Source organism: Belonocnema kinseyi, chromosome 10, assembly GCF_010883055.1.
Source record: "Belonocnema kinseyi isolate 2016_QV_RU_SX_M_011 chromosome 10, B_treatae_v1, whole genome shotgun sequence".
Taxonomy (NCBI): domain Eukaryota; kingdom Metazoa; phylum Arthropoda; class Insecta; order Hymenoptera; family Cynipidae; genus Belonocnema; species Belonocnema kinseyi.
The window spans coordinates 75,784,265-75,798,885 of NC_046666.1; the positions used below are offsets into that span (position 1 = coordinate 75,784,265).

The 14,621-nt window shown below is 29.3% G+C and overlaps 2 protein-coding genes across 12 annotated transcripts in view; one reads left to right on the forward strand and one right to left on the reverse strand.

Annotated features, from left to right (window-relative positions):
- The window catches only part of LOC117181429 (inter-alpha-trypsin inhibitor-like), a 1,928-nt gene extending 1,582 nt beyond the window's left edge, over window positions 1–346 (forward strand). For both annotated transcript variants that reach the window (XM_033374076.1, XM_033374077.1), the window contains exon 5: window positions 139–346. In XM_033374076.1, coding sequence (XP_033229967.1) covers window positions 139–236 — 98 coding nt within the window. In that variant the 3' untranslated portion in view covers window positions 237–346. The remainder of the gene's footprint in view (window positions 1–138) is intronic.
- The window catches only part of LOC117181427 (kinesin-like protein unc-104), an 81,832-nt gene that overhangs the window by 36,664 nt on the left and 30,547 nt on the right, over window positions 1–14,621 (reverse strand). For 6 of the 10 annotated variants that reach the window (XM_033374066.1, XM_033374068.1, XM_033374073.1 and 3 more), the window contains 3 exons: window positions 11,173–11,202; window positions 7,971–8,102; window positions 3,239–3,544 (listed from right to left, as the gene is read on the reverse strand). In XM_033374066.1, coding sequence (XP_033229957.1) covers window positions 3,239–3,544; window positions 7,971–8,102; window positions 11,173–11,202 — 468 coding nt within the window. The remainder of the gene's footprint in view (window positions 1–3,238; window positions 3,545–7,970; window positions 8,103–11,172; window positions 11,203–14,621) is intronic. The other 4 variants (XM_033374075.1, XM_033374069.1, XM_033374074.1 and 1 more) reach the window with 1 other exon arrangement.

Here is a 14,621-nt window from a genome sequence, read left to right on the forward strand (position 1 = left end):
CAAAATTCAATTTCATATTAGTCTCCTTAAAATTTGACGTAAAACTTTCATTCATTCAATGACGAATCTGAGATTTCAAAAATGCATGTTGGAATTACGTTTCAAAATTATTTAGTAATAAATAATTTATTATTTTAGTAACACCGCTAAGTACTGCCAATGAATCCAAAGAGATCACAGTGGATTGTCTCAATAATTGTGAAATGGAAAATGTCACTGAGATAACGTCACCATAAGCTTCAAAAAGAGATCTTAAAAATGTATACCTACGTGAATACAAATAAAATTATAAAAAGGGGGGACGGGAATATTTGTGAAATACAATTTGACTTAGAAAATAATACAAGTCACATTTTGATGTTCTCGATGCATATATTTTGATGTTTATTGAACAATTTTTAAAGCTTAAGATTTGGAAGCGTTCTTTTTTAATACTTTAAATTAAAATTCATTAAATATCGAATGAGTTTGTTTTTTATTGTGTATCAGTGTTGTTGTTCTTTCAATTTATATTATAGATATTAGAGATTGAAGTTGTTAAAACTGTAATGTTTTAAATGATTCATCTATTTTTATTTCCAATAATTTTTTAATATTAAAAGTTAAACTTCTGTAAATCCAATTATGGCACATTAAATTAAGATTTAATAAAATTTTACTTGAGTTCACAATGCATGTTCTCAACAGGGGAATTCTAAAAATGCTTGCACAAGAAAATAAGTTAAATATTAAATTTTATATAATATAACTTTGTAATTTCAAACATATCAATTTTCGTTAAATTCAAAGTTAATTAATTATCAATAAGCTCTTAATTAATAAGAAAAAGAATAAGTTGTAATCATCCATTTTCGTAATGAAAATTATTGTGATTATTTATTCAATATGCGACAGTCTGTGGGTCAAGGTAACGGTCACCAAGTATTGTATAGTTATGACTTTAATGACGACAAATGAGTGGAATTTATTTATGAAGGTATAGGTGAGAATGACAATAGGTTTTTGCGTGAGACAAACTGCAAAGCAGTTTGCAAAAGAAATGAAACAATTAAATTATGACGTTAATTTATCTGTAAGGTAATTTCATAATCTTAGTAAACAATTTTTTTTTAATTATCTGAGATATTTATATAAATTTTCTATGAAACAACTATATGAAATTTTGCACAAAATTAAATAAATGTAAAAGATTCCAAAATTATATAACATTTATATTAATTGCAAATAAGTTTATTATCTTCTTTACGCAAGTGTAGACATCTAAAATAATAAAAATTTTTAATTAAAAATATATAATAAGATACTTTATCAAATAAAATTTTTTTATTTTATGTGTAAAATTGAAGTCTGACATCACTAAAGATAAACGATTTATTTTATAGCATTTTTGTCATTTAATAGTATTTTAAAAATTTTCACTCTTCCATACAAACTTTTAAAGTGTCAATAAAGTTTAGTTTGAATATTTCAAAAATAATTTTACGAGAAAACTTTAAGTTAAACGATATTGCCAGAGTGACACGTTAGCGTTTTTAAATGCAATCACTTTAAAAAACATTTTATTTCTCTGCAGTTCTTTATTAAAAAGTTCAATCTCAATGATTTATAAGTATAAATGGCATCTCTGAACATTATTCTACTGAAAAATTTTGAAGTAAACGCCGTTTGCAATTCTAAACTTTTATAAATTGAACAGTTGAAATATTTCTAGTTTAAGAATATAAATCCATGTTATCATTTTCAATGATACCAATTGGAGAAGAAATCAATAAATTTTCAAATTTTGATAATTGTATGAGTTTGAAGCAATTTTATATTAGAAACATTAAAAATTAAACGATTTTAAAGCAGAAGTTAATCTATTTTTCTTCTAAGCTTCTTTAAATCAATCATTATTTAATTATTATTTATAAATCCAGATTAAAAAATTTTTCTTGAAAAATAAAAATTCAACAAAATCAAACAATTAATAATCTAAAGTTCAAAGATTACATTTAAGATTCTGACATTGTAACGATTCGAAAGGCTAAATATTGAAAAACGTTCCTTTTTTGAATAAGAAAATTTCAAATTTCATGGATAAAAAATGGAATATTTTAGACTGAAGCAATGTTGAAACATGAGATTTCAAATTGAATAAAAGCATTTAATTACGAATCTATTAATTTAGAATTCGTTTCAACTTGTTTCTACATGTTCAGAATCATCTTGTAAAATAAATTATTGTTCAATTTTTAATACTCGAACTGCAGTTAAATTTTTAAAACCATTAATTTATATTTACAGTGGATCATCTTAAAGAATTTAAAAAAATCCAAATTGTTCAATTTCAAATGATTTCATAATTGAAAAAGTTACCAATTGAACTTGAAATTAAAAAAAGTTAAAATCGAACTAATTAAAATTTGCATTATTTTATCGTTAATAACCAAATAAAATAAATATATAATAAGATAGTAATAACAATTTAATAATGCAATTAACTTGTTTATTACCATTTTTTCATTATATACTACTGACAAGAAGTATGGGACTACCTTGTTTTTGTTAGTTGCATATAATCGTCTAATTGTGTTAATAAAATAAATTACACTTTTTTCTCAAAGTCGGATGAAACATATAATATTTCTGCGTTCAATGATACTAGGTTGAAGTATTTTTGATTAATCTTTCGAAAATATTGCGAAAAAAGGGATCATGGTCTAATTTTAAAGGTAAATTCCATAGAATATTATATAATCGACGCTTTGACAAAACTGTGCTGAAATTTCCTTGGACTTTGTCAAGGTATGAACTTAGAACAAATAAGTCATAATAATTTTAACAAATAAAAATATTCTGATAAAAAAACATTGATTCGTTCAACTTTTCTAGTATTTTTAGTACTTTTATAAATTCATAATGAGGTGCAAAATTGACGTATATCACAAGAGAATCCTAGGAAATGCGGGAATTTAACAAATAAATTTCACTCGACGCCTTGTAAATTTCAGAAAGATTTCTATGAATGATATTCATATTATTATATTTTAATACATTTTTATATAAATTATAATTTAAAAATAAAAATAAAATGTAAAAAATTTATGGAATTGAACTTTTTGAATTACAAGATTTAAATCCTGAAATACTTTCAAACTTTAAAACGTTTTCTAAAGAAGTCCAGATTTGGAAAAGAACCAGCGATAATTATTTCAATAATTATAATTCCGTTTTTTTGTTTAGAAATAAAACGTACCTTCATGGTTTTCAAATACGCAGTGCTCACTGAGTATGTGCGGTCCACAGAGTTGGATATCTTGAGGAATATTGGCTTCTGCACTTCCAATTCTCGTAAAACCATCCTTGATATAATATATCAAACATTCTGACATCAAAGGATCCTCATTCAAATTCACTAAATGTGGAGTCTTTTTCGGAGAAAATACACCGACTGTGACTCCATCTTCTTTTACGGCTACACCCATTTCTGCAAATACAGCCTCTCTTTGCAGGCGAATTGCTTCCGTACGTTTTAATTTATCCTCCCAGGTTTCGTTCAATTCTGCACAAAATTAAGTTGATACTTTATTAAAATATAGACTTTTCTGGGTTTATTTATTTTTAGGTATTGTTAAAATTCAATATTAAACTGGCCACATGTATTTAATTTTTTACAAACGTCAAAAGAACCAAATCATTCTCTTTTTCAAAGCCAAAAATCTCCCCCTGCTTCAGTGAGCTGACACATGATGAAATCTTATGAAATGTATGGTACTTATTAAAATAATACAAGTTGAAAATATAAATAGTTTGAATTTTTAATAAATAAATCGTCACTATTTTGTTAATTTTTTTTTATTTCCCGATGAATTTCGAGAGAAAACTTAACATTTTATCTGATTTAAGACGAAATATTAAATAACTGCATTAGATTAAATGATTAATAAAATACTCTAAAGTTCAACAACTGAGCTGTCGGATCGAAGACGGACACATAAACCTATTTCGCTGGGAGTGGGAAGACCTCTGGAGGCTTTAAAAAACATTTTTTAATTTTAATTTTTAAATACTACATCTAGGGGGGTCTTTTTTGTTGTAAAAATTTATTTTGATTTGCTTTTCACTTCAACTCGTGCTATGTTAGTCAGTTTTAAGGATTTTTCTATAAAATTTTCAGGAAATGTAGTCTAAAATGCCCTTCGACTGATAGAGGAAATGTAATTCAAAAATTTATTTGAAAAAAATTGTTGTTAATTTTTTTCCGATATTTTGCGCTTATCGGAGTTTTCTAACATCCAGCGTTTCGTTTATCGAACGAATTTTGAGCAAAAAAAAATTTTCAGCGAGAAAGTTGCTGACAACAGTATAAAGAAGTTTTCTAGAAAATTTTAGCCCAATCGAATCGATATTCAAGAAATTATTCATGTCTAAAGTCGATAGCGGCTAGATGGCTCGCGCGCGGGCTGTAACGAGAGTCAGATCCGATTTATAATACAGTTCACCGGCGCCAAAAATAAAAACTAATCAGGTAACCAGGTAATATCAAAGTATTATGCATAAATATTAGTGCATAAAGAAAAATAATGTATTCATTTAATATTATGTACAATCGAATAGTTTTTATTTTTAAGACAAATTGTACAAAAGTAAAAGAAAACATAAACATATAATGGTTGAGATTCAACGAATTCTTAATTCCGAGAATTTTTCAATGCTTTAAATTCGTGGAATTGAAAAAAGTGAAAAATCGAAAAAGTACATTTGTTTTTAATTACTACTGCAATGGAGCGCATTATTATTTATTTACGCATAATACTTTGATATTACCTGATTACTTGATTAGTTTTTCTTTTCTGCACCTGTGAACTATCGTGAATAAATCGGATCTGAGACTCTCGCTACAGCCCGCGCATGAGCTGACTAGCCCCTATCGACTTCAGACGTTAATAATTTCTTGAATATCAATTCGATTGGGCTTAAGTTTTCCAGAAAACTTTATTGTACTGTTGCCCACAACTTTCTCGCTGAAAGTTTTTCGTTGCTCAAAATGCGCTCGATAAACGAAACGCTGGAAGTTAGAGAACCGGATAAGAAGAGAATAATAGAGAAAAATTAATATTTTCAGATTTAAACGAAAGAGTGTGCATTTTGTACATTTTTTTATGTGCTCATTTTCCATCAATAGAAGTGCCCAACAATAGAATAGGTTTATCTCCGAAACTAATTCTTTTTTATTTCCTTAAAGATTGACACTTGTGTTCTATTCTATGCAGGCGAATATATTTTCCACTTTTTTAATTCCTCTTAATTCAATCAAGACACTCCTCTCATGGTTATTTTTAGTTCCATACTTTCATGCTGTATTTTCGACTTATTTAATTCCCCCTGATACACTGAAAAAAATAGTTAGTTGGGCCAACTATTTAGTTTGTAAGATATGGTAGTGATATTTTATTAGTTGGGGCAACCATTTACTTAGTTGCTCGTACTAACTGAATAGTCACGAAAACTGATGGAATTGTTGTAACCACTAATAAAATAGCAGTACGATATCTTACTAACTAAATAGTTGGCTCAACTAACCATTTTTTTCAGTTTATGTTCACAAAATATGTGCACTTAAATAGTTTCTATTCCCTCGTGTGCAACATAAGTTCGGAAAAAATTAAATTTTTTTGTAAAGGTTATTTTTAATTCCATACTTACATGCTTTATTTTCAATTATTTTAATTACTTCTAATCTGCTTACAAAATATGTGCACATGGATAGTTTCTATTCGGTTTTGTGGAATATAAGTTTTGGAAATTTCCATTTTTTGTCTGCGATAACGGTCGAGTAAAGTTAGTTAAAAAAATTATATTCATTAAACAAATTATAGATATAATAATATAATAAATAATAATAAATTAATTTAATAATGTTGCGTAAGGCAAACAAAATTAATTTATCTTTAAACAGAGTTATAAAAATATTCTTTGACAATATAAAAAATTATTTCTATTAACATAATTATTTTATATTTATAACTGATTGATTAAAAGGACTACGTTTTTCGACTTCAAAGTGACATTATTCTCTGTCTTTCTATTCTTTCTTTTGCATTTCTTCATTTTCTAATTCCTCTCAATACCCTTCCATTAAATTTTTCTAAGTCGATTGAAAAGAATAGATTTTGCTTTTTTCTACTCCTTGGTGAAACTTTCGACGGAGGAAAATTCACGTATTAATGGGAATTCAAATTCTGAATTTTTCTTAATTCTTCTCTTCTTACCGGGAAGGCCGATAAGCGCCAGGCATCGGGAAAAATTTACAACAGTTTTTTTTTAAAATAAATATTTGAATTACTTTTGCTCTATCAGTCGAAGGACATTTCAAACTACATTCCCTGAAAATATTATTTAAAAATCGTAAAAACTGACTAACTGAGCACGAGTTGAAGTGAAAAACGAATTAAAATTAAAGTTTACAAAAAAGCTATTGTTTTGGCTTTAAGGCCATGTGATATGTGGGTCACGTGACCAGGTTTGGTCTTAAATTTGTATGATTATGAACAAGGTTTTTTTTATGATAATTTGTTTAAACTTTTTCCATAATTATTAGAATTCATGACCGAACTGACCTTCCTTAGTGCTTCCTACTTATCATCCCAAATTTTCCACTTGATGTGGCGCTTCGTGTGAAAATAAGTTAGGAAATAAAAAAAAATCGGTATGACAGGAATCTAGTCACGTGACCCACTCGTCACATGGCCTTAATTAGAAAACTAAAAAAGCTACAACTCTTTGCCCGGGGAAAAAAGATGCGCAATGAAATTCCGCATCCATATATAGTCTTTAGAAATTGAAATTCGAAAATGTTTAAGAAAGCATTCAGGGGCCTTCCCACTCCCAGCGAAATAAGTTGATTTGCCCTTCTTCGATCCGGCAGCTCAACTCTTTTCGATATAGTTCACGTAATTAGCTTTATAAAATATACATCATTATTTGTAACTTTTTGTCAAATGGAACACATACGTCTCTTCTTAGTTTTGTAAATTAAAATTGCAAATACATTTTTTATCCTTAATTTAAAGGTGATAAATTTTCACAATAGATGAAAAAGGTAACAAATGATAAAAATAGTTGAAACAGGTAAAAAAAATGGCAAAAAAGGTGAATAGGTCCATTTAAACATTAAAAATGATTAAATGGTAAAGTTTCAAGCTTTAAGGTCATGTGATACATCCAAATACCTATATTACCGACCTCACTTTATTAGTTCACTGAATGTTTTTTTGAACCTAAGAAATTTTTTGTAAATAAAATATCGAGCTGAAACTTTGGAAAACGCATTAGAGTACACAAAGTACTTCATTTGGATAGGAACTTTACTGAAAATTATTTAATCTTTTTTCTGAGCCTCGACATTTTTTTAACGTTAGAACTTTCTTTAAATATAAAATATCGGTCTCAAATTTTGAGAAATGAATTACAAAGTTTAATAATAAAGGATATAAAAAAAATGTTAACTATCAATTCCAAAGGGATTAGCCGGTAACGGTGTACACGAAAATCCGAACCCTGGCGGCCGCTAGACGAGGCTCTAACAGCTGGTTCGTCCTACGTTATGAGTCCTTTGTTGTTTGCCGGATAAGGTTTAGTTAAAATATATTTTTTTACATCTTTTATTATAAAACTTTATACTTTAACGTAGTTTTCTTTCGGCCCTTGCATTTTTCAAAGTTTCAGCTCGATATTTTATTTACAAAAAAGTTCTTAGATTCAAAAATATTCAGTGAACTGATAAACTGAGGTCGGTAATATAGTTATTTGGCAGTGTCACTTCTTTTAAAATCTTTAAATATACTTTTCCAGATCTTGAATTTTTGAGTCTGAATGAAATATCCATATATGTGAAACTAAATTTAATAAATTTCCATATTATTTCCTTTATAACTTCTGCTTTGTACACGAAAATAAATTTTTGTTTGAAATTCTGCATATCTTACCAGCTATGAGTTTTTCCGAGGCCTGCAGCTGTTCCACAGCTTCCTCGGCAAGAGTGGAAGCAGGGTGAGAAGGAATTCTTTGTCGGGATTCTTTTGAGTCGTCTTCTCGCTTTGACCTGATGATTTCATCTCCTGAAAACAAAGAATTATTTTTTTGATAAGAAATGAGAAAAAATGCCACAAAATGTAAAAAGCCGCGCCAAAAATTCGAATGGCGCCAACAGAATGCAGGCTTTAGCGGCTGATCACTCATATAGGCAACCTTGAAGTATTATAAGGGTAAATTTTCACGGAGGCCTGTTTTAAATTAATCGTGTAATTAATATTTTTCATGGGATTCATTTCAAGCTACTTTGATGGTTTATGGTGAAGTTGATTGGTTGAAAACCTAGATACGAACTCGATGTGTCAAATCAATTCAACGATTAACTCAAAACAGATCTCCGTGAAAAGGTACCCTTAGTCTGATCCCGCTCGGAGTATACGCTAGATGACGCAGCGTTGCTGCCCCTGCCTTCGTAAAGAATTTGAATTAAAGAAAACATAATGTCGCAATAATTTGAAGTTGACACCACAAATTCATACACTGAAAGCCAAACGATGCCACACTGATGAGGTTTTTCAAGTTATTAAAAGATTTAAAAAATTTCAAAATTTAAATGAAGGGTGGCAATACAGAACTAGATACACCAAACTCCCGCTTTCAGTCCAGTGTCAAGGGCTGCTATTGTGCAATATACTTGATTGAGTAATCGCGCACTACTTCTCTTCCAAGACGACTGACACAACCGTTCTAGCCCAGCTCCCCTGAGAAACTGCGGGCGCTAGCAGTTCTAGAGAGGCTGAAAACGTTGTGACTAAAAGCGAGAGTTGGGTGTAACTAACAAAATCGGAATCTTTCAGGAGAACGAAAATATATTCTGTGAAAATAGTGATGCTTATTAGCTAACAATCTGAAAGAGACACTGACTACAAATTGAAATGGTCTATGCCGCGGATGGCGATAGAAATGTAACCTTCAGTTCAAATAGAAAATAAAAACTTTATCCCGAGATATTGAGTTTCTGATTAGGTGTAAAAAAGTTTTATTATAAAAATACGAACCAATTCCGAATAAATCGTCCAAGAATGTTAAGGATACAATTTCACACAGATTATGCAAATCGGTTTTCGGTAGCGACACAAAATCGAATTTTTAATTTTTCACAATAAACACTTGCTCCCGAGATATGGGAAACCTAAATAAGAATAACAAATGCATGATGAAAATTATTCTGTTTCGAGAAAATCAAAATTTAGTGTGACGGTATCACACTGACACAGACGACTATTTCGTGAAAGAACTATAAATAGAAGAATTTTTTTGAATAATCGATACTAATTTCAATAAATATCGCGACAAGAAAAACAAATTATTACTACTCTACAGTTGTAACTAAGGTTTAAATTACATTTTTTATTTTTGCATTAAAGATTAGAATTCGAGTAAATCTTTTTATCACGACGGGTATTTGTTTTTTCAAGAACTTTTAATGGAATAAACCCATTTTCGAAAAAATGTTGGTATCTAGTTCTGTACTATCAGCCTTAAACTATTATTTTAATATTATATCCTTCTATATTTCAATAGTCTCCTTTAAACCTTAAACTCTCCTTTAAAAATTCTTTAATAATGAACTGCAAATGGTCCAAAAATGTCTTAAAAACGAGGTGCAAAGTAGATTTTATTCTCTAAAATTATTTTCAGAATTTAGTGCATTATAGCTCGCCATGCAATTTATTAATGGCAAAAAACTACCAAAGCCATGTAAAAGTGTAATTGACGTTTACGTCACAATAACTAAAAAAGAATAAAAGCATTACGCAAACTTTACAAGAGGAAAACAAAAGGTCAAGCTAAAAAAATCTATTGATTCTTTCTAATTTCAAAAAATCACACATTCTTGTTTATTCTTTCGTAAAAAGAAATCAATTCGTGAGTGATTTCTATTTTCTAATCAATGAATCCGGGCTAGACTGGATTCAATTTATTCTTGAACAGGGACAAATTAGCCTTGATTCAATTATCGGGGTAGCGACTGAAAGTAATTAATAAAGGGTACGGGAAAACGTTTGATTCATTAACTACGTTTGGAAGATTTGAAAGGCTTTGGCAATTTTCATTGGGTAATGCAATTTAAAAAATCAAGCCTCAAAAGTTCGACAATATTTTGTCAAACACACAAACAAGAGTAGACAAACATTGAGTTCCTTTCAATTTGGATTTAAACAAATTTGAAATAAATGCTATAAAGTTGTAATTGCTATTTACTGAAGGGAATCCTTTTTTTAAATACTTATCCGAATCCTAATTAATCGACATTTTTTTTCTTCTCAACAACTTAAGTCCACATAAACTGAGATATTGAGTTGCAAATTTGGGAAATTATATAAAAGACACTAAGAAACTTTTCCATGATCGATATTTTCTAGAATGGGAAAAAAATTTAATTTTGAAAATGCCGGGAATCTTAGTTCAAATTTCTAGAAATTAAAAGCAAGACACACGTTTCTCAGTGGCTTTTATATCATTTCCCGAATTTTCAACTTGATACCTCAATTCGTTTCGACGTGAGTTGTTGCGATATAATGTCAGTAATGTAAGAATCGGGTAAGTATTACATATCCTTAAGACCATGTGACGAGTGGGTCACGTGACCAGATTGCTACCTTACCGCCACTTTTTTTTATTTCCCAACTTATTTTCACATGAAGCGCCGCAATAGAGTTGAAAGTTTGGGATAATAAATAAGAAGCACTAAGCAAAGTGGGTCTGGTCCTAATTTTTTATAATTATGAAAAAAGCAAAAAAAATTATTCACAACAAAAAACTTTTTTCATAATTATACAAATTTAGGACCATACTTACCATTCTTAGTTCTTGTAAAAAAGTAACCATAAGGTAGGAATCTGGTCACGTGACCCACTCATCATATGACCTTAAAGAAATACCTGATTTTTTTTACATTTTCGATTAAACCATATCTATAAGTCGATGGTATCAAAACTAAAAATTATATGTAAATAATATATCAGTATTCAAAGCAGAGACAACGGTGACAGGACAAGGACATGTTTCAAAGACGGCCACGTAAATGATTAAAAGCCTTTTCAAAGCAACAAGTGCTAATGATTTTTTTCTTTGCAGCGAAAATGTACTTACTAGATTCTTTCTTATAAGTGATTCTACCATCTGGGCATATGTCGAGCACAAAGTGAAAAAAGAAAACAAGCTAGATAAATATATGGGCTGCTTACGTTTTTTAAAAACTTAAAACTTGACTCTTATATTTAATCCTGAAAGCTTCAATTTTGATAAATATTTTTAAACAATTTAATAGAAAAATATAATTTAGTTTGTACGCAATTCACCGAAAATTGTCTTCTGATTTTGAAAAACACATGATGAACAAATTTTAATTTTATTGGAAATAATTTTTGATTGATTTTTAATTTTTGCACAAACAGAATTTGTGGAAATTCTATTCAAAAAGTTTTCATTTGAATTTTCATAACCAGAAGGAACTTTTTTATTTCTTACATTTTTTCTGGGCCTTGTCAATACTTTTTGTTTGCGTCAATGTACCAACTTATTTCTAAGTATAATTTTGCCTAAAAACAATTAAAGAAAGTGTTTTGTTTTTAATTTTCAAAATACTGAGTGAGTTACTAAGTGACGAAATATGTCCTAAAACGGTTTTTTGTTTGTCGAAGATTGATTTGGATGATGAATTTCAGACTGAACTCACGAGACAGCATTTTAAAAAAATTAGGAAAGTTTTTTTTTAAGATGAGATGAATATTTTTGCTCCCAATGTTTTTATGGAATTAATTCAGATTAGGGTGATCCAAAAATTATTGTAGTATTTTTTCCACTCTATAGAGCAAGGCTCTCACATATTTTGTGAGGTTCACGGACAAAAAATTGCATATTTTTTTGTTTAAATTCGTCAATATTAGGACATATCATCGGGTGAATATGGATTATGATTCAAACGTTGTGGGGTAAAAACGATTCCTTGAATGTTTTTTAAAAAGTGAATGAAATTAATTTTTTTTTAAGTTGACAAAAACTAGGTTTTTTCCACCACTTTTAAGAAAAATGAGCTTTTCCCGTTTAAAATCCATCAATATTGACGAATAAAAAAATGCAATTCCTCTTTGGGGGCATATCTCACAAAATTTCTTTTGCCTTCAGTAAAAGAAAATTTGTTGAGCCACCCTAATCCAAAGAGGCCGCATTAAAAGCTTCTAAAAATAAAATCATGAATGTCTGAGGATTGAATCGCCAGAATATATATTAAGGTGGTCCAAAAATTCAATGGAAATTTCTTTTTAGAATTTTCACGCATATCGCCCACGAATTTCTTCGAATCCACACACAAATGCACATAAATAACAATATGCATAGTATTTCACAAAAGAAAAAAAGACGTTTTTGTCAATTTTATTCATGATCATCAAAATTACGTGAAACGAGTTGAAATTCAACATTATACTTAAAAATTACACATAGAATACAAATGAAATATAATTTTTTTAAACATCACCTCCATAAGTCTGTTTTATAGTGTCGCAACGAAAATCCATAAGTGAAACACTCGGTTCTGCGATTTAATTTATTGTTGTTTTTAGCAATTTTATTTTAAAATATCTTTATCAAGTTGCTATTTTCCGAATTTTTTACTTTTGAATTAAAGCGAAGCAAAAATCAATTACATTTAACATATATAATTGTTTAAACCATTCATTATTTATAAAATGATTCTCTTAGAATAATGCTAAAAAGTTGCAGTTTTTTCTAAAATTTTCAGCTGTTTGTCCACTTTTCAATTAAAGTGAGGTATCCGTGAGTGCAATTCGGCAAACCAAATTATCTAAACAAATTATAATTATTTATAACTATCTTCTCCTATATAAATGCTGTATAGGTGCGTTTTTCTGAAATTAGTAACTTTTTCTTCACTTTACACTTACCGAGGTAATAATAAGTGCAAGTTAATAAAAAATTATTTCTACAATATATTATTGTTTATAATTATCTTCTCTAAGACGATTGCGAGAAAGTTACGTTTTTTTAAATTTTTAACCGTGTAAATGTATGTTTCTAAAGTAAAATAGATATTTGAAATATTCTTAAAATTTTCTATATAGATCATATTAATTATAGACTTTCCTAGATGTAGTTACTAAGAGACTTTTTATTGAAATTAATATTAATATTCATTTTTTGTTTCTAGCTAAAAAAGAAAAGCTGAAAATGTCAGAAACCTCCGCAACTTTATAGCATTATTTTTGGTAACTTGCATTATTATTTTACTAAGTAAGAAGTAGAAAAAAATAAATTTAAAACAACGCGACTAATTATCATTACTGTATGAGAAGATAGTTATAAGCCATATTAATATTTTTAAACAGTTATGCTTGTTATTATTATTCGAAAAGAATGCTATTAAAAAAATTGTTCACACAATTATAATTTGAAACTTTAATTAATTGTTATCCCATTTTGAATGAAATGCAAACAAAAGTGGAAAATTTGAGAAAAAACTGCAACTTTCTAATAGTATTCTGAGAGAATATTGTTATAAACAATAGTAAATGGTTTAAAGTTATTTTGACTGAATTTAATTGATTATTACCTCGCTCCAGCTGAAAATATAAAAAAAATTTATTGGAAAAAGCCGCGACTTTCTAACTCTATTCTACGAGAATTTGTATTTTAAAAACCACAAGAAAATCATAATTTGCGCCAAAAGCTCGTAAAACCCAATTTTGTACTTATGTCACATTTTTGTGATTCTATAAAACAGACTTTGGAGTTAATATTTCAAACGTATTTTTGATTCATATTCTTTGACTAATTGTTAAGAGAAGTTTTGAGTTTAAACTTGATTCACCTAATTACGGCCACAAAGCACTTTTTTACGTTAATTTTTCCAATTTTTCAGCAAAAAATTTTTTTAAATCGAATCATGACCTATCGGTAAATCGATCTATCGTCGCGGAATATTGAGTCTTGAGTGTCTTCACAACAGGATTATTCTGGGTACAGCACATAGAGTTGCAAATGGAAGAGACCCTCTTCTTAAAATGGTCAGGAATCACGAGAAAGTAGGCAAAGGAGCATTTCTGTACAAAGCAGCGGAGGAGAAAAACTTTCGTGAACAGCTTGTAGATAAGAGGATGAACGGTATCTTCCACAGAAATGTGAAGAATCAGTCAATGTCTTGTGAGCTAACGTTTGCTTTCCTTAAATCGCCCGGATTGAAATCTGGTACAGAGGGTTTCATTTTTGCATGCCAAGACGGTGTCATTTCCACCTTAACATACCGTCGCCACATTTTGAGCCAAGACATTCCCGATGATAGCTGCAGGGCGTGCCATGCACACCCCGAGCATTTAGCACACATACTATCTAGTTGTCCAGCACACGCGGGAACGACCTACATTCAAAGGCACAATGCGGCACTAAGAGTACTTTATTACCATCTCTGTCACTCCTACGTAATTCACCTTAATATCGCTCCTCTAAATGCTCCTAGGGAAATTGAGTCAATTGTCGAGAATGGGATGTGCCGCATATACTGGAACTTTATATTCTCGACAATT